The 22,697-nt window shown below is 42.4% G+C and overlaps 1 protein-coding gene across 1 annotated transcript in view; it reads left to right on the forward strand.

Moving 5' to 3' along the window:
• The window catches only part of hsd11b2 (hydroxysteroid (11-beta) dehydrogenase 2), a 75,839-nt gene extending 58,013 nt beyond the window's left edge, over window positions 1-17,826 (forward strand). Inside the window, exons 3-5 of the mRNA XM_041192613.1 lie at window positions 13-198; window positions 4,677-4,814; window positions 15,687-17,826. Of these exons, the coding sequence (XP_041048547.1) occupies window positions 13-198; window positions 4,677-4,814; window positions 15,687-16,024 (662 nt within the window). The 3' untranslated portion in view covers window positions 16,025-17,826. The remainder of the gene's footprint in view (window positions 1-12; window positions 199-4,676; window positions 4,815-15,686) is intronic.
• The last annotated feature ends 4,871 nt before the right edge of the window (window positions 17,827-22,697 follow it).

The following is a 22,697-nucleotide window of genomic DNA, read 5'->3' on the forward strand; positions in this document are numbered from 1 at the left end:
TATCTTTCATAGGTTTATGGGGTTTGGTCAACAATGCTGGACTGTGCTTCAACATTAGTGATGCTGAACTCTCGACCATGTCCAACTACAGAGGCTGTATGGAAGTCAACTTCTTTGGTGCAATAACTATTACAAAGGGTGTCCTTCCTCTGATACGCAGAGCAAAGGGCAGGATTGTAAATGTTTCCAGTCCAGCAGGTAAGCCATAATATATAACATACACAGGAGAGCAAAATCTGAGACAGATAATAAATGCACAGCAAAGCAACTATATGGAAGACTTAAACAAAAACAGAATTACCTGGAAAAACTCAGCAGGTCTGGCAGCATCGGCGGAGAAGAAAAGAGTTGACGTTTCGAGTCCTCATGACCCTTCGACAGAACTTGCGTTCGAGTCCAAGAAAGAGTTGAAATATAAGCTGGTTTAAGGTGTGTGTGTGGGGGGCGGAGAGATAGAGAGACAAAGAGGTGGAGGGGGGGGGAGGGGGGGTGTGGTTGTAGGGACAAACAAGCAGTGATAGAAGCAGATCATCAAAAGATGTCAACGACAATAGTACAATAGAACACATAGGTGTTAAAATTAAAGTTGGTGATATTATCTAAATGAATGTGCTAATTAAGAATGGATGGTAGGGCACTCAAGGTATAGCTCTAGTGGGTTTTTTTTATATAATGGAAATAGGTGGGAAAAGGAAAATCTTTATAATTTATTGGAAAAAAAAAAGGGAAGGGGGAAACAGAAAGGGGGTGGGGAAGGGGGAGGGAGCTTACGACCTAAAGTTGTTGAATTCAATATTCAGTCCAGAAGGCTGTAAAGTCCCTAGTCGGAAGATGAGGTGTTGTTCCTCCAGTTTGCGTTGGGCTTGACTGGAACAATGCAGCAAGCCAAGGACAGACATGTGGGCAAGAGAGCAGGGTGGAGTGTTGAAATGGCAAGCGACAGGGAGGTTTGGGTCATTCTTGCGGACAGACCGCAGGTGTTCTGCAAAGCGGTCGCCCAGTTTACGTTTGGTCTCTCCAATGTAGAGGAGACCACATTGGGAGCAACGGATGCAGTAGACTAAGTTGAGGGAAATTCAAGTGAAATGCTGCTTCACTTGAAAGGAGTGTTTGGGTCCTTGGACGGTGAGGAGAGAGGAAGTGAAGGGGCAGGTGTTGCATTTTTTGCGTGGGCATGGGGTGGTGCCATAGGAGGGGGTTGAGGAGTAGGAGGTGATGGAGGAGTGGACCAGGGTGTCCCGGAGGGAGCGATCCCTACGGAATGCCGATAAGGGGGGTGAAGGGAAGATGTGTTTGGTGGTGGCATCAAGCTGGAGTTGGCGGAAATGGCGGAGGATGATCCTTTGAATGCAGAGGCTGGTGGGGTGATAAGTGAGGACAAGGGGGACCCTATCATGTTTCTGGGAGGGAGGAGAAGGCGTGAGGGCGGATGCGCGGGAGATGGGCCGGACACGGTTGAGGGCCCTGTCAACCACCGTGGGTGGAAAACCTCGGTTAAGGAAGAAGGAGGACATGTCAGAGGAACTGTTTTTGAATGTAGCATCATCGGAACAGATGCGACGGAGGCGAAGGAACTGAGAGAATGGGATGGAGTCCTTACAGGAAGCAGGGTGTGAGGAGCTGTAGTCGAGATAGCTGTGGGAGTCGGTGGGTTTGTAATGGATATTGGTGGACAGTCTATCACCAGAGATTGAGACACAGAGGTCAAGGAAGGGAAGGGAAGTGTCAGAGATGGACCACGTGAAAATGATGGAGGGGTGGAGATTGGAAGCAAAATTAATAAATTTTTCCAAGTCCTGATGAGAGCATGAAGCGGCACCGAAGTAGTCATCGATGTACCGGAGAAAGAGTTGTGGAAGGGGGCCGGAGTAGGACTGCAACAAGGAATGTTCCACATACCCCATAAAGAGACAGGCATAGCTGGGGCCCATGCGGGTACCCATAGCCACACCTTTTATTTGGAGGAAGTGAGAGGAGTTGAAGGAGAAATTGTTCAGTGTGAGAACAAGTTCAGCCAGACGGAGGAGAGTAGTGGTGGATGGGGATTGTTCGGGCCTCTGTTCGAGGAAGAAGCTAAGGGCCCTCAGACCATCCTGGTGGGGGATGGAGGTACCCGCATGGGCCCCAGCTATGCCTGTCTCTTTATGGGGTATGTGGAACATTCCTTGTTGCAGTCCTACTCCGGCCCCCTTCCACAACTCTTTCTCCGGTACATCGATGATTACTTCGGTGCCGCTTCATGCTCTCGTCAGGACTTGGAAAAATTTATTAATTTTGCTTCCAATCTCCACCCCTCCATCATTTTCACGTGGTCCATCTCTGACACTTCCCTTCCCTTCCTTGACCTCTGTGTCTCAATCTCTGGTGATAGACTGTCCACCAATATCCATTACAAACCCACCGACTCCCACAGCTATCTCGACTACAGCTCCTCACACCCTGCTTCCTGTAAGGACTCCATCCCATTCTCTCAGTTCCTTCGCCTCCGTCGCATCTGTTCCGATGATGCTACATTCAAAAACAGTTCCTCTGACATGTCCTCCTTCTTCCTTAACCGAGGTTTTCCACCCACGGTGGTTGACAGGGCCCTCAACCGTGTCCGGCCCATCTCCCGCGCATCCGCCCTCACGCCTTCTCCTCCCTCCCAGAAACATGATAGGGTCCCCCTTGTCCTCACTTATCACCCCACCAGCCTCCGCATTCAAAGGATCATCCTCCGCCATTTCCGCCAACTCCAGCTTGATGCCACCACCAAACACATCTTCCCTTCACCCCCCTTATCGGCATTCCGTAGGGATCGCTCCCTCTGGGACACCCTGGTCCACTCCTCCATCACCTCCTACTCCTCAACCCCCTCCTATGGCACCACCCCATGCCCACGCAAAAAATGCAACACCTGCCCCTTCACTTCCTCTCTCCTCACCGTCCAAGGACCCAAACACTCCTTTCAAGTGAAGCAGCATTTCACTTGAATTTCCCCCATCTTAGTCTACTGCATCCGTTGCTCCCAATGTGGTCTCCTCTACATTGGAGAGACCAAACGTAAACTGGGCGACCGCTTTGCAGAACACCTGCGGTCTGTCCGCAAGAATGACCCAAACCTCCCTGTCGCTTGCCATTTCAACACTCCACCCTGCTCTCTTGCCCATATGTCTGTCCTTGGCTTGCTGCATTGTTCCAGTCAAGCCCAACGCAAACTGGAGGAACAACACCTCATCTTCCGACTAGGGACTTTACAGCCTTCTGGACTGAATATTGAATTCAACAACTTTAGGTCGTAAGCTCCCTCCCCCATCCCCACCCCCTTTCTGTTTCCCCCTTCCCTTTTTTTTTCCAATAAATTATAAAGATTTTCCTTTTCCCACCTATTTCCATTATATAAAAAAAACCCACTAGAGCTATACCTTGAGTGCCCTACCATCCATTCTTAATTAGCACATTCATTTAGATAATATCACCAACTTTAATTTTAACACCTATGTGTTCTATTGTACTATTGTCGTTGACATCTTTTGATGATCTGCTTCTATCACTGCTTGTTTGTCCCTACAACCACACCCCCCCTCCCCCCCCTCCACCTCTTTGTCTCTCTATCTCTCCGCCCCCCACACACACACCTTAAACCAGCTTATATTTCAACTCTTTCTTGGACTCGAACGCAAGTTCTGTCGAAGGGTCATGAGGACTCGAAACGTCAACTCTTTTCTTCTCCGCCGATGCTGCCAGACCTGCTGAGTTTTTCCAGGTAATTCTGTTTTTGTTTTGGATTTCCAGCATCCGCAGTTCTTTTGTTTTTATATCTATATGGAAGACTTGTTGCATGAAATGGCCTTAGTTTCTTGTTTTTCTTTCCCCCACCTCCATTTAGTCTGATCAACCTCCCGGTTGCTGGATGCATTCCAGCAATTGGTGAACCGGGTGCCATACATTAGGTACTCCAGGGTTGTCTCAATCTCTCGTGAAGATGACGAATCCAGGCAGAAACTAAGGGTATGAATACCCTTTGAGTTTCTTCACTCCTGTCTCTTTAACTTCCATAAAAGTCTTGTTCTTTTGGATTTTGTGGCTAATGGTGATAGAGCAGTCAAAGCTTTTTTGAAACTGGCCCCCTACAATCAGTTACTACAGGGGGCAGTGTGCTAATCCATCAACGTACTGCTTTACTGTATATCCATCTTTAATATATTGTCCCCCTCTGGTAGTGGAATTTTTAAATATAAGCAACGGCTAAGTAGTTATTGCCACTGCAGAGTTGATAAGTGGTGTTTCATGGTATTTTCTGATAACTTTAAAAAAAATTAAATTAAAAGTGCATAAGAAGGGAGAGGCCCATCTGGCCCCTCAAGCCTGCTTTGCCATTCAATAAAATCATGGCTGATCTGATTGTGGCCTTAAGTCTAAAGTACACCTTGCCTATACTGGCTGTACTAGGTAATAAAGTAATGAAACTACCACGTTTGAACCAACTATTGTGCATTAAATGATTACATATATATTGATAAGCACAATGACATTTTGCAATGGTGGAATAACTTCATACAGTATGTGTTCAAAAATAAATTCCTAATAGCACAATCCATCGATAAATCATCAATCAAGAATCTCAATTGCATTATCTTGCATTTTATTTAATGCAACTGCATAAAAATATAATTGCACCATCCATTTCCTTCCAGGAGAGATTCCATTACCCTCTTTAGCAGCTTATGGAGCTTCAAAGGCTGCACTCACCTTATTCACAAACATTTTACGTCTGGAGTTGAGTCATTGGGGAGTGAAAGTTTGCATCATACTTCCTGGATCCTATAAAACAGGTAGGTGTTATTTGCCAACATGGGCTGTACTTTGTATGCCTGATGGTGCCAGTCCTGAGTTTTTAACCTCCACTACAGTTCTGGAATGGTGCTCGAATTCGATTTAATAACCTGAAAATGTCAAGTTAATGTGACCTTCAGATCTTGACCCCCTAATCCTTCCCCACTCCACCCCACCCCACTTTTTATTTTTTACAAACTGGCTGACAGGCCAGTAACCAGAGGACACATTTAACATAATTAGCAAAAGAACTAGGAGGAAGGTGAGATTTTATTTTTTTGTGCAGCAAGTTCTGATCTGGAAAGTATTGCCTGAAAGGCTGGAGGAAGAATGCTCAATCGTAACTTTTTAAAGAGGGAATTGGATAAGTACTTGAAATGGAAAGATTTGCAGGACAATGGGTAAAGAATGGGGGAGTGGGACTATTAAAAAAAAACCCAGCATAGTCGCAATGCCTGAATGTCATTTTCCTGTGCTGTAAAATTCTATGAACAGTTCTGCCAGCTATCTTTCTTTTGAAAAGGAAAAGAACCCCAAGACAAATTGGTGAAGGAGTGGAGCTCCGCAGAAAGTTTTGACTCCCCTCAACAACCCAGCAAGTGCCACAACATCACAGCTTATGAGTCCTCATGATCTACTCACCCCTACCTCCCCAATAACTGGAAGTGCCCTCTTCTCTCAGGCACTTGTCAAGTCCCCTTTCACAAGATTGAAGAGAGCCCATATTTATTGCAGTTTGTTCAGGGGGGTTGGGGGTGGGGTACGAAAGACTTTGAGAAAACAAATACTGTGTGTTTTAATAGGACCTGGCTTCATTCCCTTCTAAAAGTGCTCCATGTTGATGATCCAAAAGTTCTTGCACAGACAAACTCGACAATGTAAGAGGGTCTTGTGGGAGGAGTGGGTTGTTCCTATGGCACTATGCTCCATGATTTTCATTTCAACAACCAAAGCAAAACTCATAAATAATTGCGTTGAAGTTAATGGTCACTATAGTTTATTCTATGGGAGTGTTCAGTGCTCATTTAGATTGTTCAGACAAGTAAACATATGGTTGAAGCACATCTGTGGCTTATCACTTGACAGCTGACATGGCTGTGCATTATTTGGAAGAGTGCTCTGATTCCAGTGACCACTGAGCCCCACAGGGTAAGCTGAATACTTCACCAGTGGGCATGAGTGCAAGTTCTCCCCGCTCACGAATCTATACTCAATCCATTGGACACCCTCTATGTACAGATTAACCTAGAGAACACCATTCACATTTAAATAAATGCAATGCAACTTTTACTCAAGTGCTTCCTGATAATTATAAAATATTGTGCAGGATATTTTACTCATACTCCCCTTGACTCCAAGCTTTATGTATGTTGTAAGAACAATTACAGTAAGGTATTATAAAGATTCATTGCACATAGTCTCCCGCTCATTCTTTCCCAGGACATCAAAAATATGTAGCTCCTTAACTCCCTCGGTATTCCTGTCTACCTACTATTTTGGGCTTTTTAAAAAGTCTCGACGTCACCTCATCAGAATTTTATATTTTCTAATTTTTAAAAATTCATTTCAATTGCGTTGTGCATCTTGACTCTTCAGTTTGATTTCTCCTCTTTTAAAAATAACTGTAGGCTTTGCTCCCTGAATGGCTCAGTAAGTAAGGACTTTTTAAACACAGAGGGTATTGGGTGCTGGGACAATTGGAACTCTCTAGACTGCGATCAATAGATTTTTATTGGCCAAGGGTATTGAAGGATATGGAATCAAGGCAGGTAAATAAGTTAAGGTTAGCCCTGATGTGAGTGAGTGGCAGAGCAAGCTCAAAGATTCCCATGTTCCTAGATCCAAGATTTGATCTCTGATCAGTGCAGCCGGGGCAGTGAGTGCTACAATTGGCCTTGGTGTCTTGAGAGTTGGGGTGGGAATCTCTCGGGGCTGCTGCTGCTATCTTAATCTCTGCTGTAAAATCTTGGGTTTGGCCGTTATGCCACTGGCATTTGCTTGCCTGCCAAAACTCACAGTACAGACTTACACATGAAGTACAGCCAATTGGATGAGGTACCAAAAGGCTGTTCACATCAGTCAACAGCTTTAGGGAAAGGAGGGAGAAAAAATAAACAGGAAGCCCTGAATAATTTACTACCTGTGGTGTCCATAAACTTGAAATTGGCAAACCATTGCAACTTGCTTAATCTCAAATTTAACAGCATAATTTTTCAATGTTAGAATATTATGTATATAATTTAGCAATCTCTTGTGTGCATAATAGCCTAGAAATTTGGGGCCATCTTGACAAGGAATTGACATAAACTAGGTGAGAGGGTAAGAATTTGGGGGAGTGGTGGGGGACTCAAACCCATCGGGAACCAGTCTGCCCCAGAGTCTTAAGGCCCATCCAGCATATGTTCAATGGAAGACATGCAAAAGGAACAACACTCATTCATTGGAATGTCCTAGGCCTAACCATTTTAGCGCCTTCATCAGTGTTCCCTCCTCCATCATAAGGTCAGAAGTGGGGATATTCGCTAATTGCATAATATTCAGTACCATTCGCAACTCCTCAGATACTGAAGCTGTCCATGTCTGCATGTAGCAAGAACTGGACAACATTAAGCCCTGGGCTGATATGTGGCATGTAGCATTTGCACCACACAAGTGGTCAGGTAATGACCATTTCCAACAAAGAATCTAATCTCTTCTTGTTGTTCAATGACATTACCTTCACTGAATCCCCCACCATGAACATCAGGAGGGTTACCATTGACTAGAAACCATTTAAATACTGTGTCTACAAGGACAGATTAGAGACTGAGAATTCTGTGACAAGTAGCTCATTACTTGACTCCCCAAAGCTTGTTTAACATCTACAAGGCACAAGTTAAGAGTATGATTTAATACTCTCCACTTGCCTGGGTGAGTGCAACTCCAAAAATAAGAACACAATAAACAGGAGCAGAAGTAGGCCATTTGGCCCCTCAAGCCTACTAAGGCATCATTATGATCATGGCTGATCTGATTTGTGGCCTTGACTGCACTTTCCTGCCAGCAGCCCTGCCCCCCAATAACCCTTTACTCCCTTGTCAATCAAAATCGGTCTAACTCAGCCTTGTATATATTGAATGACCCAGCCTCTACTGCTCCCTAGGGTAGAGAATTCTAAAGGTTAATGACCCTCTGAATGCAGATATTCATGCTCATCACCATCCATAATTTCACCTGTACTCCCTAGTTCTAGACTCCACCACAAGAGGAAAATTCTCTTGGCTTCTACCCTGTCAAGCCCGCTCAGAATCCTGCATGTTTCAGTAAGATTGCCTCTCATTCTTCTAAGCTCAAGTAAGTATAGGCTCAACCTATAACACAACCCCTTCATCTCAGGAATCAACCTAGTGAACCATCTCCAATGCAAATATATCCCTCTTAGTAAGGAGACCAAAACTGTACACAGTATTCCAGGCGTGGCCTCACCAATGTGCTGAACAGTTGTAGCAAGACATCCCTACTTTTATACTTCGTCCCACATGCAGTAAAGGTCACTGTTCCATTTGTCTTCTTTATTACTTGCTGTACCACTGACCATTGACCTGTCCACCAAAACTCACAGTACAGACTTGCACATGAAGAACGAGGTACCAAGAGGCTGCTCACTTCATTCAATAGCTTCAGGGAAGGGAGGAGAAAAAAGTAAACAAAAAATCCTAAATAATTTACTACCTGTTATTGCTAATCTTTTTTTGTGATTCTTGTGCGAGGACCCCAGATTCTTCCAACCCTGAGCATTCTGCAGTCTCTTTCCATTTAAGTAATATTCTGCTTTTCTATTGTTCCCACCAGAATGTACAACCTCCCATTTTTCCATTTATTATACTTCAATGCCAAATCTTTGCCTGCTCATGTAACCATATCCCTTTATAAACTCTGTGTCCTCCTCAGAACTTGCTTGCCTATCTTTATATTGTCTGCAGTTTTGGATCCCTTTATCCAAGGCATTAATATAGATTGCAAATAGTTGAGGCCCCAGCACTGATCCCTGTGGCACTCCACCAGTTACAGTTTGCCAAGCTGAAAACGACCCATTTATCCCAATTCTGTTTCCTGTTAGTTAACCAATTCAGCGCTCAACATCATCCAGGACAAAGCAGCCACTCAATTGGCACCCCAACCCCCACCTTAAACACTCACTCCCTACCCCATGTGTGCACAGTGGCAGCAGCGTGTACCACATACAAGATGCACTGCATCAACTCACCAAGGCTCCTTTGATAGTACCTTCCAAACCCGTGATTGCTACCACCTAGAAGGCCAAGGGCAGCAGAAGCATGGGAACACCACCATCTACAAGTTGCCCTCCAAGTCGCATACCATCCTGACTTGGAAATATATCCCCATTCCTTTACTGTCAGTGGGTGAAAATCCTGAAACTCACTAACAGCACTGTGGGTGTATCTATACTACATGGACTGCAGCGGTTCAAGAAGGTGGCTCACCGCCAACTTCCCAAGGGCAATTAGGGATGGACAATAAATGCCCTGAACAAATAAAACTCCACAATAGCCCTTGATTGATTTCCCTTAGGAAAGCAGCAAACCATTAGCGGAGCACATTTGTGCAAATGTTTTCCTTGTAAAACATTCCGAGACCGCTCCAGTATTTTGTTAACCTCTGTACCACCACTGGTCAGCACCCCCACCAACCCAGGAAAGTTTGCCTCCATGTAGGGCTGTAATTAGAATGGGTGCCTGCTCCTTTTATGTAAATGACCCCATCCCTGAAATTTGGGATGGGTGGTTATCATTGGGGGTGGATGGGCATTTTGAAGTCCTGGCACAATTTCCAGACTGGAATTTCTTGGGAAAGCTATAACTTTATAATACTTTTCACTTGAATAACTCTAAACATGAGCCATTGCTTAAAGAGCACCTCAATGTGTGTGCGTGTATTGGACCTATCCAGGAATGAGATGCCTGTGGCTTTGTTATGCATACATCTACATGGTTCCATTCATTTTGGATGACCTTTCAATGCCAAATCCCATGAAGTATGCTTCTTAGTAAGGCATGATGTACATAATATATTTCATGTACACCAGAACTATCACTCACACATGAAATAACTCCTGAAGGCCAACAACAATTCATGCTGTTCCAAAATCAATTTTAAATTATGTAGAATTATGTACCAGTGAATGCAAGATTAATAAGTCAATGTTCCAGTCATTCTTTTACTGATGCAAAAGACTGTCATTTAATCATTGTAAATCATTGACTCTAAGTCAAATTCTGTTTTTACTACACAAAATTCCAGGATTTTTCCCCCACTATTTTGGCCTTGGAGTTTGGAATCTGACCTTTTTTTTTCCATGAAAAGTTGCGAATCGGTGGCTGTTGTCATAACCCACTTACCTGAGCAACAGGAGAAGCCCAGAGTACCTCTTCTAAGCATGTTCACTTGGATGTCAGAACACGTCTTGTCCTGTTGTGTCTGGTGGGGATGACTGTCACATAAACTGCTAAAGCACATGTAAAGAGGAAATATCAAACTAGTTTATTAATTGCTAGAATGTGATGACTTTTTTGAAAATATAAAATTGCCTTTTGAGGAGAAATTTTCCTGGCTTCACACCATCAGCAGTACCCTCACCTATTCAGATTACATAACAGAAATTAGGGCGCATGTTTTGTACCGTGTGGGGTAATGTTCCCAATTTGATGCCGCTGCTGGTGCCTGGCATACAGCGGGTGACAACTGAAAATCATTGACTCTGATCCACTGAAAATCAATGTGCTGGCAAGGGTCTTTGACGGTCAGTGTGATGGGGAGAGAGCAATGCAAACACCCCATCAAATTATGGCATGGCTTTCATATTGGTATAAGTCTCTCACTAGTAATTCTGCGCCATAATAATGGCATATGACATATTTGTTTTTTTTAATTTCAAGGCCTTTCTAATTGTATAATTTTTTTTAAAAGCCATAGCTATACTAGCTCCTTCATTACTGCAGATTTATTACACCTTTAAAGTAAACAGAAACATAGAATAATATTTTTTTATCTCATAAATGATCAATGCTTGTTCCACAAAAATTATGAAACGAGCCAGTCATGTATATTAATGAAATTTAGGGGCACATTTTATGACAGCAACTTTAATTCATAACGTTGCATAATTTTCAATCAAGGCAAATTTTAAAAAAATGTTTGCCTTCAAGTCTTTTATTTTTGGCACCAGAAGCTGAACAGAAGTCTGCTGGTTCTGTTCCTTTTGACTTGTATTCAAAACTGTTCTGCTGCTTTCCACTAATTTCTCCTTCCCTTCCGACCCAAATGAATAAAAGGAGAAATTTTTTGACCAACTCCAGGATAGGCTGTTATGATGACTGCCACCGGGCTGGGGAAATGTCAAGTGTCATGGATAAGATGGGAATTACTGTAAACAGCACTAATTTCTCCTTTCACTACCTATCCATAAACAGAAAGGTGTTTTGATCAACTTCTTCCTGGTGTACTTCCCAACCCCTCGGCTTTGGTGTGATCCAATTTCCATTAATAATCCCACATCAAACTTGAGATAGGATTAACTCAAAGGGTTAATTTATTTGCACACCCACAAAATGTGGGAGGAGGGTTGCAATGTTGCCTCCTTTGCATTTATACAGTAAAAGAGGGATAGAGAAAAGAAAAGTTTATAGTGCAAAGACCATAGAGAAAATAAATATTGTTTCATATGGGTTCCAGAGTCCAGAATCAAAGTCCAATGAGGTATTCCTTCATGGAGGTCAGCGGGTTGAAAATCAATGCTGTATAATTCAATTTTCTGATGGTGTTGACTTCACATCATGAGATAGGCATGCAGAAATGAGCCAGCCTTGTAGGTGATGGTACAGAATTTCCAGCAGAAGCAGTGTACTTGGGACCAGGTGTTCAACCAGGGCCAGAGCTTTTTGTCTGTGAGACTGCTATTCAGATGATAAAAAGGCAGACCGAAACTTTGCACATCAGCAAGGCAATATTATTGGGGTCCATGTCACATGACTCACACCTCTCAGCACTGTCTTTGACAAGGGGTGTGTATCCCTCATCTGGGTCCCCAAGATTAAGTGTATCAACCATTAACAATTGAAAGGAAGGTTGCCAGGCTCTTTGTCATAACAGACGAGCAGACTGCATTTGGCCAGCCTGAGTTAGGAACTGCAGATGCCCTTTGCATTGCTCTTTGAATTTGGTCTGTGCAGCCCACATGGGGGTCATGAGTGGCTCTTCGGGGATAACAAGGTATGAGTTCTCCGATGCTGCCAGGTAACTCCTTTTGTTCGGGGTCACAGACAAATGTATATTCAGACATTCAGGTCTTTGTCCAGTTTGAATTTTTTGGAGATAGTAATGAGCACATCTCTATATATTTTATAAGGAAAAAATACAGGTGAGATCTTAGTCCCTCACATCAAGCTTCCCCGCAGACGAGTGCTGTAAGCTCAGTGTTTGCTGGTGGAGTAGATTGAGGGACAGGCCAGTCCACAAATTGAAATCAGGTATGTTCCGTTAAACATGTGTGAGTGCTGCCCCACCAGGTTAATGCTAAAGCACTGAGGATGAAAACCTACTGCACCTTTTATTGCACACATACTGTATTTCCTTTATCCAACCTGTTGGTCACTTGTGCAAAAAAACAAGTATTCTTAAATTTTTATCACACTCTACTGGCTTTTATCAACCCATCTATGTTAACCTTTACATACACCATGCATTTCTAAATGCTCTCTAATTTTACCTGTCATTATGATTCTAAAAGTTGTCTCACAACTGGCTGTAGTTACCAGTTTATTCTTCTCTTCCTCCTTGGACAAACGTGCTACATTGGCCACTTCTCAGTGCCACGGTATAATGGTGCATAGAATTGTGGCTTGTGTGGCCCGCTACACAGCCATCTGTGTGTCGCCTGGGCTAGTTATTTTAGGGCTCCCAGCAAAAAGATAGCACTCTGGCCATCAGTGGAAACAGGTTGTAAATCGCAAATTTCATTCTGCTACTCCGTCATTCCTGTCTGAAAATGTGGAAAATAGTTGATTTCCAATTCTAACATTACTTTGAGGTACCTCTAAAATATTGGGAACAATATTTTGATTATCTGGGTGGAAATGATGGTGAGAGGGCATAATTAAAATCACAGTTCCATTGTTGTTTAAAACTATTTGAATTCAGTATCTACTATAGTGTGATTCTGGTGTCACTAGAGACAGTGCTGTGGCAGATTCCCTAAGCAAGTAAAAAGTAAAGGTTACCCTGTGTTGTATTGAACTTATACCTCATTGAGCAAGACTGCCAACGTTTGAAATGGAGGCTGTACTCCTTGGCTTCTGTTGACTGGAGAAAATAGTTAAAAATCCTTTTCCATGGAAACCTCTATCCAAGTTCCACCCTCTTGTATTTTTGGAACAGCCAAATGAAATGTTTTTGGCTATTTTCTTTCTTTTGTACCAAGTATGGTAAGAGAAACTTTATTATGGGTCAAATTTTGACCACAGGTCTCCGCAGAAAAATATAGTTGGCAATGGGCTATCCCTGCCTAAATATGCCCCAGTACATTATATCAAATTTCTTAATGCCAGCAGCTCTTTAAGGAAAACATTTCCCTTAGTGTTTTCTGTTTATAAATAAATACATTTTATAATTTGAAATTTGAACCGATGATTTGGTTATTTGTTCTATGGGTGTGGCTGATGATGGCAAGCCGGTATTTATTGTCCATCCGCGGTGCTCTGAGAGGCCGATGAGCTGCTACTGTCTTAGATCACTTCAGTCAACGAAGAAGAAACGGCTATACGGTATATATCTATGCCAAGGGGGTGTGTCAGGTAAATGAGAGTTTGATGGTAATTATGTTCCCGTAATACTTCTGCACTCGTCTGTCTTGGTGCTATTGGTCACAGGAGAGGGACCAATTTTCTTCACACGATGTGTGGACAAGCAGAAATCTGCATCGTGCTACACACTGAAATAAAGAGGCTGCTCACAACAGTGAGGGAGTTTGAGCAAGGAATGTGAGACAGCAAAAGTGCAAGTAAGTGAGGTAGAGGGGGATCAGTAATTGGAGGAGCAGCGAGCGCGGGAGAGAGGGTGGCTGGGATTGGAGGAGCAGCGAGCGCGAGAGAGAGGGTGGCTGGGATTGGAGGAGCAGCGAGCGCGGGAGAGAGGGCGGCTGGGATTGGAGGAGCTGCGGGCGTGGGAGAGAGGGCGTCTGGGATTGGAGGCGCAGATATATCTGGGAGTGAACAGCCCACAGAGAGAAGGGTGAGAGGCAAGGAGTTAGACAAGGTCTCAGAGTCCTGGGAGAGACTGAATGTAGATGGTGAATGCTCTTCAGATTCATCAATGAAATGTTGTGGGAGGAGGTTGGCCTTTTAGGGAAGGGGCGGGTCTGTGCCAGGTGAAAATGATGAGGCCTCCGGAGTGAGCCCTGGATTCGAGTGAGACTCAGAAGTGCACCCTATTCAGCAGCTCTCAACACCCCAGTACTCAACCTGGAGCTGAATGGCCTAGAAAGACCCGCAGCAACTAAAGGTCACAAACCCATTGGGCAGGGTTCATCAGGGCCAGGTAAACACACACAGCTTTGGATGATCAATGGATTTACCCTCGAGGAGCATCTAATACTTTCTAACTTGCAGAACTACGATACAGACTAGGTTTTTGACCCTATAAATGGAGCATGGTCAATAAACACCTACTTTTAATATTGGATGCGTCACATACACCACCTGGAGGCAGCAGATTAATTGAACCTGTCTGGGTTAATGGATAATGGATGTGAGGTCAAATTATGAGAGTTTTATTTCACTGTTTGGCAAGATGAATGGATTTTTAAGGTTGCTTAGGATCTAAGCCCAGAATTTCAAGCTGTGTGCATCCTCCCTGCACGTTCTGTGTTTTATATGCTCTGCTGAAAGCGGGAGTTATTATGTTTGGAAAGGTGAGCTAACAGCCCAGGTGTGAGATGACAGACCAGCAGTAGAATGGGCAGTTATAAAAAAATGGTAGATTGGGATGTATGAGCAGAGAGAGAATGTAACCAATGAGCAGTGAGTTAGAATGGGACATGTGAGAGGACAAGTAACATGGTTTGCATGAGGAGGGGTAAAATAGGATGGTGAGAGGGGGAAGTGGTAGAAAGGGACTAGTTGAAAAGAGCAGTGTCTTGTCTAAGGTGTACATGTTTGCGCCACAATTACCCTGCAATCTGATGCATTGAAATAAACAAGCTGCTCATAACTTCATGGAAGTTCAGTACTTTTAAAATATAAGTTGCCTATGCACAAGAAAGTCAATGCTCAGTGGTAGCCTGAGTAACCTGCCAAGTACGAAGAAAATTGGGAGGGAGATGATGTCAAATTATATTTGTCTCATTTGCAATTTAACTCACCATGGGCAGGGGGGAGGAGTGGTTATTGAGTCCAGTGGCAGTGGTGCCAATTGTGCAGACTTATGAGACATAAATTTGTGTAGGTGCTGCTAATGTCCTACAGTGCAGCTGTCCATGGCTTTCTCTTCAGTCTGTTTCTAACATTGCTTTACTTGTAAAGTTGTGCTTCTGGCCCTGAACTTGCTGTACTTGTATTGGCAGGGCAGCAGGACCCCACTTGTATGTATGAATTGTATTTCTGTCACCCTTCTGAGTGTGATAGCAGAAAGCCTGAGGAGATCCAGGACCAAAGCTTTCCATCACTACTTGTGATCAGAATCGAAAGTCATTTTCTGATGGGTTGAGGAAGACGAGGTTCTCATTGATCTGCATTGCCTTTGACAATATTTTTTCCCCATTTTTTAAAAAAGAGTGCATTTTTTTATGATGCTGACTCACACTTATGTCTATTTTTCAGCTGCATCACGTAATTTTGAATACTGGGAGCAACAAGTCCACCACCTCATTAAAAGCATTTCTTCAGAACTGCTGCAGGACTATGGAGAAGAGTATATGTTAGAGATAAAAGATGAATTCTTGAAAAATATCTCAACTGCCAAAGAGGACTTTAGTCCTGTAATTGAAAGCATCACAGATGCTATCCTCTCAACAAATCCAAAACCAAGATATTATGCTGGAAAATCAACTATCATTATGTACATGTTTCTCTGTATTTTACCAACATCATTAAGTGATTTAATTTTCAACAGGTTTTTCTTAAAAAGGAAAGTGTTACCAAAGGCTTTGCAAAAATAGTACAGTGTGGGAAAAATGGATATAGTGAATAATTTTTCCTCCAAAATGACCAGTTATTCTGATAATTCTCAATGTATTAGTTGCTTGTTTGGTGCCAAGTCATTACTGGGAAAAGTGAGATGAGGGGGAGGGGAAAACAGAGGGTAATTTCTGCTTTCACTATCCAGGTGGTAAACTGGTGGGGGGGGATTGCCCATCCATAATAGGACTGCCCCTACCTCCACCAATTTTCCTCCATTGATTCCAATACCGAAGGTGAAAATTACTCCCATGTATTTAACACCAGGGCATTTTGTATATAAAACTGCAACTGTAGAAATACAGCTGATTTTTTTACAGTCAGTAATAATTATGCAAAAATATTCAACAGGATCCCAAGTTCCAAATATTATTTAGATATTTTTGAATATGACTTGTCTACTGTAACTTGTAAATATGGATTAAATGTGCTGCAACCACATTTGCTACTTTGAAAAACAGTAAACCCCTACACATAAAGTGGGCTGAACCTTTTTTGGTGGGACAAAGATTATAAAATGACATTCATAGCAGTGGAACCCAGCAAAAATTTCATGAATAATTATGTTTTTGAATACAACACAATTTTTGATGATGCATCTAAATTATTTGGAACATTTGGGCTGTTTTAGCATGCTTTGTGTTAATATTGTTCAACCTGTAGAAAAAATTGTGGTTGTAGATGAATGAACGAAAAGGAACTTCTGAACTTATCAATAAGCCTATTTTTTGCCAAATCTAACTAGTTTTACAAATGCTATGTGCTCTCTGAATGCAACAATGTATAATTAGATTGTGTCCAAAGATAGAGATTAGCACTGGGAATTTCTTCCAGTTAGGAAGAATCCTCAACGCCTTTTTCAGGATATGTTGAAAAGGGAACGTTCCTTTGTTAGAATGAACCCTCTCCATACACTATCCATTGCCTTCAAAAAAATTGAACTATTTGTATCCTTGAGTTATTCTAATATACTTAAAAAAGCACATTTTGTTTCATGAACATCTAAAATTAGGCGATGATGCTGCCCCAACAGAGCCTAGAGCTGTGTTCTACTGCTGCTTGATGTCTCTTATTGACGAACCTCTATCTGTTGCAGCTAATGAAAGTCAAATCTTTCTGCTAGCCTTCAGGAATTGTTGCCTACTAGTATAAATTAAACCATGGAATGTACCAAAAAAAAGCAATGGCATTAGGAGCCTTTTAGCTATAACTGTGGTCTTTTATTATGTATATGATATATTTGATCCTGTGTGTGTGTGTGTGTGTTTATATATTAAACTGTCATTTATGCTTTGAACACCAATGATATGAATTTGTCATGAAGCATGATTTAAGCCCTTGTGTCATTGTAGCCATCAACCTTGCAAGTATTTATACCTGTCCAATAGTTCATGATGCATAACCTGCGTAATTATGGAACCTGATAGGTTAGTGTTTCTTTATATCTATTGTTACCTGTGGAACAAAACTTGCAGAGTAACTGAAAGCTTTGATTCTCATTCTTTCAAGACTGTAATTTGTGCAAAATATGTACTGGGGTAAATTCAGGTAAAAAGCAGAATGACTTGATCTGCATCATTATCATTAATATTACTTTCATACCTGTAAGTTTACTTTAGAAATATAAATGTACCAGTATAAAAATTAGTTTTATAAAATTTGAAAATTTAATATTTGATAATTAGATTTAAGTTAGAATCGCAAATGCCAGGGGCTTAAAGAATATGAAAATACAGAATGTAAAAACATGTGACTTACACTTTAATAAAAATAATTTTCAACATTTCAGGGATGAGACTTTTAGTATTCACCCAAGGACTTTGCAGCTTGTTTCACTTACCAGGATGGAACAAAATATCCAGGTTTTATTTTGCGTAAGAATAGCTTGTGGTAAGATGTAGGTCCATATGTCATAGTTTCCTTCGTAATTGTTTCCTGTATTACATCAGATCACAGATCATATTCTTGGGACAACATGGTGATGCATTTATTTACACCAGTACAATGTAAATACTGTCTTGGATAAGCCTTCAATTTCTATCCCAAGCATCTTCTTGATCTTAAAGAGACCTCCCTCAAAGTTACATAATGCAGGGTGCATCAATTGACTGCATGCTCCTTGAGCACTGGATGCCATTTGCAGTTGTAGAATGCACACCTTCCATTACATAATAGTGTGTTAGTGACTTGCTATAGATTTCTAGTGCTGATTATAAAAATTGAAAATAAATCTGCAGAACCATTCCTTGTTAATGCCCTGTCTGAATGTTTAAAGCACGTTATTTTGAAATCAAGTTCATAAATTAGTTGGTAAGCAGGGCCACTTAACTAAACGGAGATTTAACATATGAGCAAAACATAGGATTTCACAGGGCGTATGGCACCAAAACAGGCCATTCGGCCCAACCAGTTCATGCTGGTGCCCATGCTGCACTCGAGCCTCCTCATCTAATTTTACCATTGTAACCATCTCCCTTCTTCATATGTTTGCCTAGTTTCCCCTTAAATATCTCTATAATATTTGCTTCAACTGTTTCCTGTGACAGTGAGTTCCACATCCTTACTGCTTTTGGGTAATTTAGTTCCTTCTGAATTTCCTACTAGATTTCTTGGTGACTACCGTATACATTGATGGCATCAAGTTATACTCTTCCCCACAAGAATAAACATTTTCTCTATCCACTCTATCAAAACCTTTCAAAACACATTTGGAACTCATATGAGGTAAAGTTACCATAAAGGAGCTACAAAAATAGCATATATTTCTGCAAAGTATTAAAATTTTCACCTCCAAATCCGGTGGGGTGAAGGCAGAAGTAGTGATGGCTTGGCCATGGACTGCAATTTGGGGCGGACACCAGTGGCAGGATTTTGCCTGCAGGCTTCTGAGCCCTGCCGTCAGGCTGCAAAGTTGGTCAGAAGCTCGCACTGTGTGCGAAACGGTCACTCAGTGATTTCCCTTGGAACAGCCAATTAATAATGAGAGGACAGACCCACCATCTAATCAAGGACTGAGGGCTGACTCGAAGCTGGAGAGACAATCCGAGTTCTAAAAGCTAGAACAGAGCAGGCTGTGATGACAGGTAAGTGAAGGAGAGTATGCTTCAAAATGGAGGCATGCTCTCTGCAACATTTTAAAATTTAAATTAAAAAATGGCTTTTGCAACCAGGACACCAGTGTTGGGGGTGGGGTGGGGATGGGAGGAGTCCTGCTGACTTGGCTGAAGGGACCGAATATATGGTGGATGAATTTGTTGATGATACCAAGATAGGTAGGAAAGTAAGTTGCCAAAAGGAGGTATGAGACTCTGCAAAAGGATATAGACCAGTTAAGCGCGTGGGCAAAAATTTGGCAGATGGAGTATAATGTGGGAAAATGTGAGCCTGTAAACTTTGGCAAGAAGAATAGAAAAGCTGCATATTGTTTCAAAGGAAAGAGACTGCAGAACACTGTGGTACAGAGGGATCTGGGTATCCTGATGCATGAATCCCAAAAAGTTAGTTTGCAGGTACAGCAAGTGATTGGGAAGGCAAATGGAAAGTTGGCATTTATTGCAAAGGGAAAGTAGTATAAAAGTAGAGAAGTTTTACTGCAGCTGTACAGGGCCTTGGTAAGATTACATCTGGAGTACTGTGCACAGTTTTGGTCTCCTTATTTGAAAAAAGATATAATTGCATTATAAACAGCTCAGAGAAGACTCACTATACACGTTCCTGGAATGGGGAGTTTATTTTATGAAGTGAAGAAGGGCACACCCTCCGATTCCGCAAGTACCACCTAGGCCAGTTGAAGAGAAGTTACACTCTCCAATCACACATAGACCACAGAGACTCAGGCTTCCTTTACCGGTTTTATTCAAGCATATGCAAGGGAGCTGCGATCATTGCTAAGAAGGAAGACCCAGCAGCTCCCAGATTGATTACATTTCATTACTTTTGTACTTTTTCTTATCATAATACATTTGAATACATCCAATCGGTAACCGACACACAGGTACCATGCTAAAACTATCCTATTGAGTACATAAACATGTGATTCTGTTAACCAATTATTCTAAAGGGTGTATACATAATTATATTATCCAAATTAAAACATGTACGCAAAAACCTTGATTCTCATAACTCAGAACTGTTTGTGTTTCATCAAAGCCCCCTCTTTGTCCATTGTATGTCTTCCCATATTTAAGCTAAAACCATCTGCCCCTTCCCTATGTGAGATGGGAGTATACGTAATCTAGTTTATGTCCTCCTTGTGTCTTCAGCCTGACTCTCAAGGCTGTGCAATTTTCATCTGGTAATCGTCAACTCTTAACATGCTTAGCAGCCATGTCTGCCTGGAGATTTTAAGTGTTCTTCGGTAAATTCTTACAATGTTCTCTTTTAGCATTTTTAATTTTCCCCTAACAGCACCCACCACCCTCCACCCCCCACCCCGGCCGCCCTTTTTGGCCCTTGGCAAAGCCCAAGCTGGCCACACTTTAAGTTGAGAATTCCTCTTCTGGTCCTTCAGATGGCCAGTCGTCCAGACCGCCGGAGGAATCCTAAATCATCTGGTTGTATAACCTTACTTTCCCTTTTCCTGTCCTTCCCCTTGAAATATGCATAGGTCAGGGAATTGGTGCACACTTTTGGTTTGTTACTGCCTGTGCCTGGAGAGTCCCTTTCCAGGTTGTATGTTGATAGCAGCAGAGTCTGACAGCCCATAAGAGCATAATTCCTGTGACTATCATCATACCCATTCTAACAATTTTCCACCAACTCATCAGTCTTCCGGCCGTAACATAGGAAGTAGCTGATAGGACTAACCTCCTGGCCGATTGGGTGGCTAAATCCACTTGCACACGCCCCCTCACGATTTGGTCTCTAGAAGCTTCTACATATGGTTGAGCTATTCTTGTGGCTTCCTGCATGGCTAGGCATGCTATTCTGACAGGAGTTTGATCAGTGAACAATGTGTCATCTCACCAAGGGCTAAACAAGTATCCTGTGGTTCTGCCTGGCAAATGAAAGTCTCCTATAATAAATGGATCGGTCACCTGTAGGCAGAAACTCGAGTTGCTAGCACAAAGTAAGCCCCCATAAAGGAACTCAGCCTCTTTGTTCATGAAGCACCATAGAGTTGAGGATACCTGAATTGCCTTAAATGCTTCCTGTATCGGTAAAGCGATGAATGTAACTTTGCTTGTGTTTGTAAACACTTCCAGCGTTTGACATGAGCACACAATGTAATTTCTTGATTCTGAACAACAGTCTCTAGTACTCATCAGTACCATGTCTTTTACATATATATATCCACGTAGCCCTATGCAGAATACCATCCCCCCTTTATCTACTCCTAGGGACTCGAACCTATAGCTGTTCAGGAAAGCCCCATTTGGATGATGTTCTTGGGGAATGACCATGATAAATTTTATAACTCCATCCTCTCCTCCACCTTGAGCAATTCCTGCTGCTCCTTGCGTAAATTTATGAGGTTTAATTGGTATACTGACTCAAACATGTGTTCAGGAATTGTTCCAAACCTGATATCCCCAATGTCAGATCTTACCCCATCAATTAAATCTCGTGCTAGCATATCACATACCCTCCCTGTGATTTGTGATTCGGCTGTGTCTATTATCCCATCTGCAGTCTGCCTAAGAATCCATAGCAGATCCTCTACTTGTAGCTCTGTGGATGTCAGGGCATATCCTGTCCCGCGCGCACTGTAGTGCAACCCTTGGGTGGTCTCAGCAGCCACCCAGGAGGCATAATCATTTAAGTCATAGATCTGACCTGAATTAAGTATGGAATTGGCACTCCCAAATAGCCCTCCAATGTCTCCTAGTGTACTTTTTTTTTAACCTATCCTGTACTTTTGCTCTAATTCCCAGAACGATTTGAAATTTATAGTAATTGACTATCCTTTTCAGTTGGCTTCTAGCCCATTTTATGGAATTCTGGTGGCTGTGACAAGTGGTATGTAATACTGACAGGAGTCCTGAGACATTGTATATCACTTCCAGAGAGACCATAGTTACATCATGTAATAGTGGTTTTGATTTTCCTATCCTGACTATCCCATCCGGGGGGGGACTTACTACATCTGGACATTGAGTGGGTCTTTGATATTCACACATAGTCAAAGTAAAACATCGTGTATCATAACAATCATGCCTAGCTATCACATATTTATACATTTCATGACAATATTGTCCCTCAAGACCCGGTCCCCAAACAAAGGGAGGTAGGTCTGTCCATCTGGCGGTCACATTAATCTCTTAATACATCCAAATGCTTGTTGATGAAAAACTAGTAGGGGGAATGTACGCTCTACATCCCCCATACCACCAACCCAGTCCAGTTCTCGTTGTTATACTCAACTGGTGTTAGCTGGACTGGCTGCCCTGGTGCTGTTAAATGTAAAGTACTCTTACAACTCTTTGTGTGATCACACGTGGGGGTCCTGTTCCCAACTGCTCATTTGATGTGTCCATGTAGTGACTTGATCTGTAATCCAGGTGTTGGGCTTTCATATCCATTCCCCACTTCCTCCTTGGGGAAGCAGTATGTACTGCCCAGGGTGAAGGCAGATGTCATTATTGACTTTGCCCGTTGGTGCTTTCCATGCCAGCGCTGACACTCCCATAGCCAGGATCACAGACTTGTGGAAAC

This window comes from Carcharodon carcharias, chromosome 7 (assembly GCF_017639515.1).
Source record: "Carcharodon carcharias isolate sCarCar2 chromosome 7, sCarCar2.pri, whole genome shotgun sequence".
Classification (NCBI taxonomy): Eukaryota; Metazoa; Chordata; class Chondrichthyes; order Lamniformes; family Lamnidae; genus Carcharodon; species Carcharodon carcharias.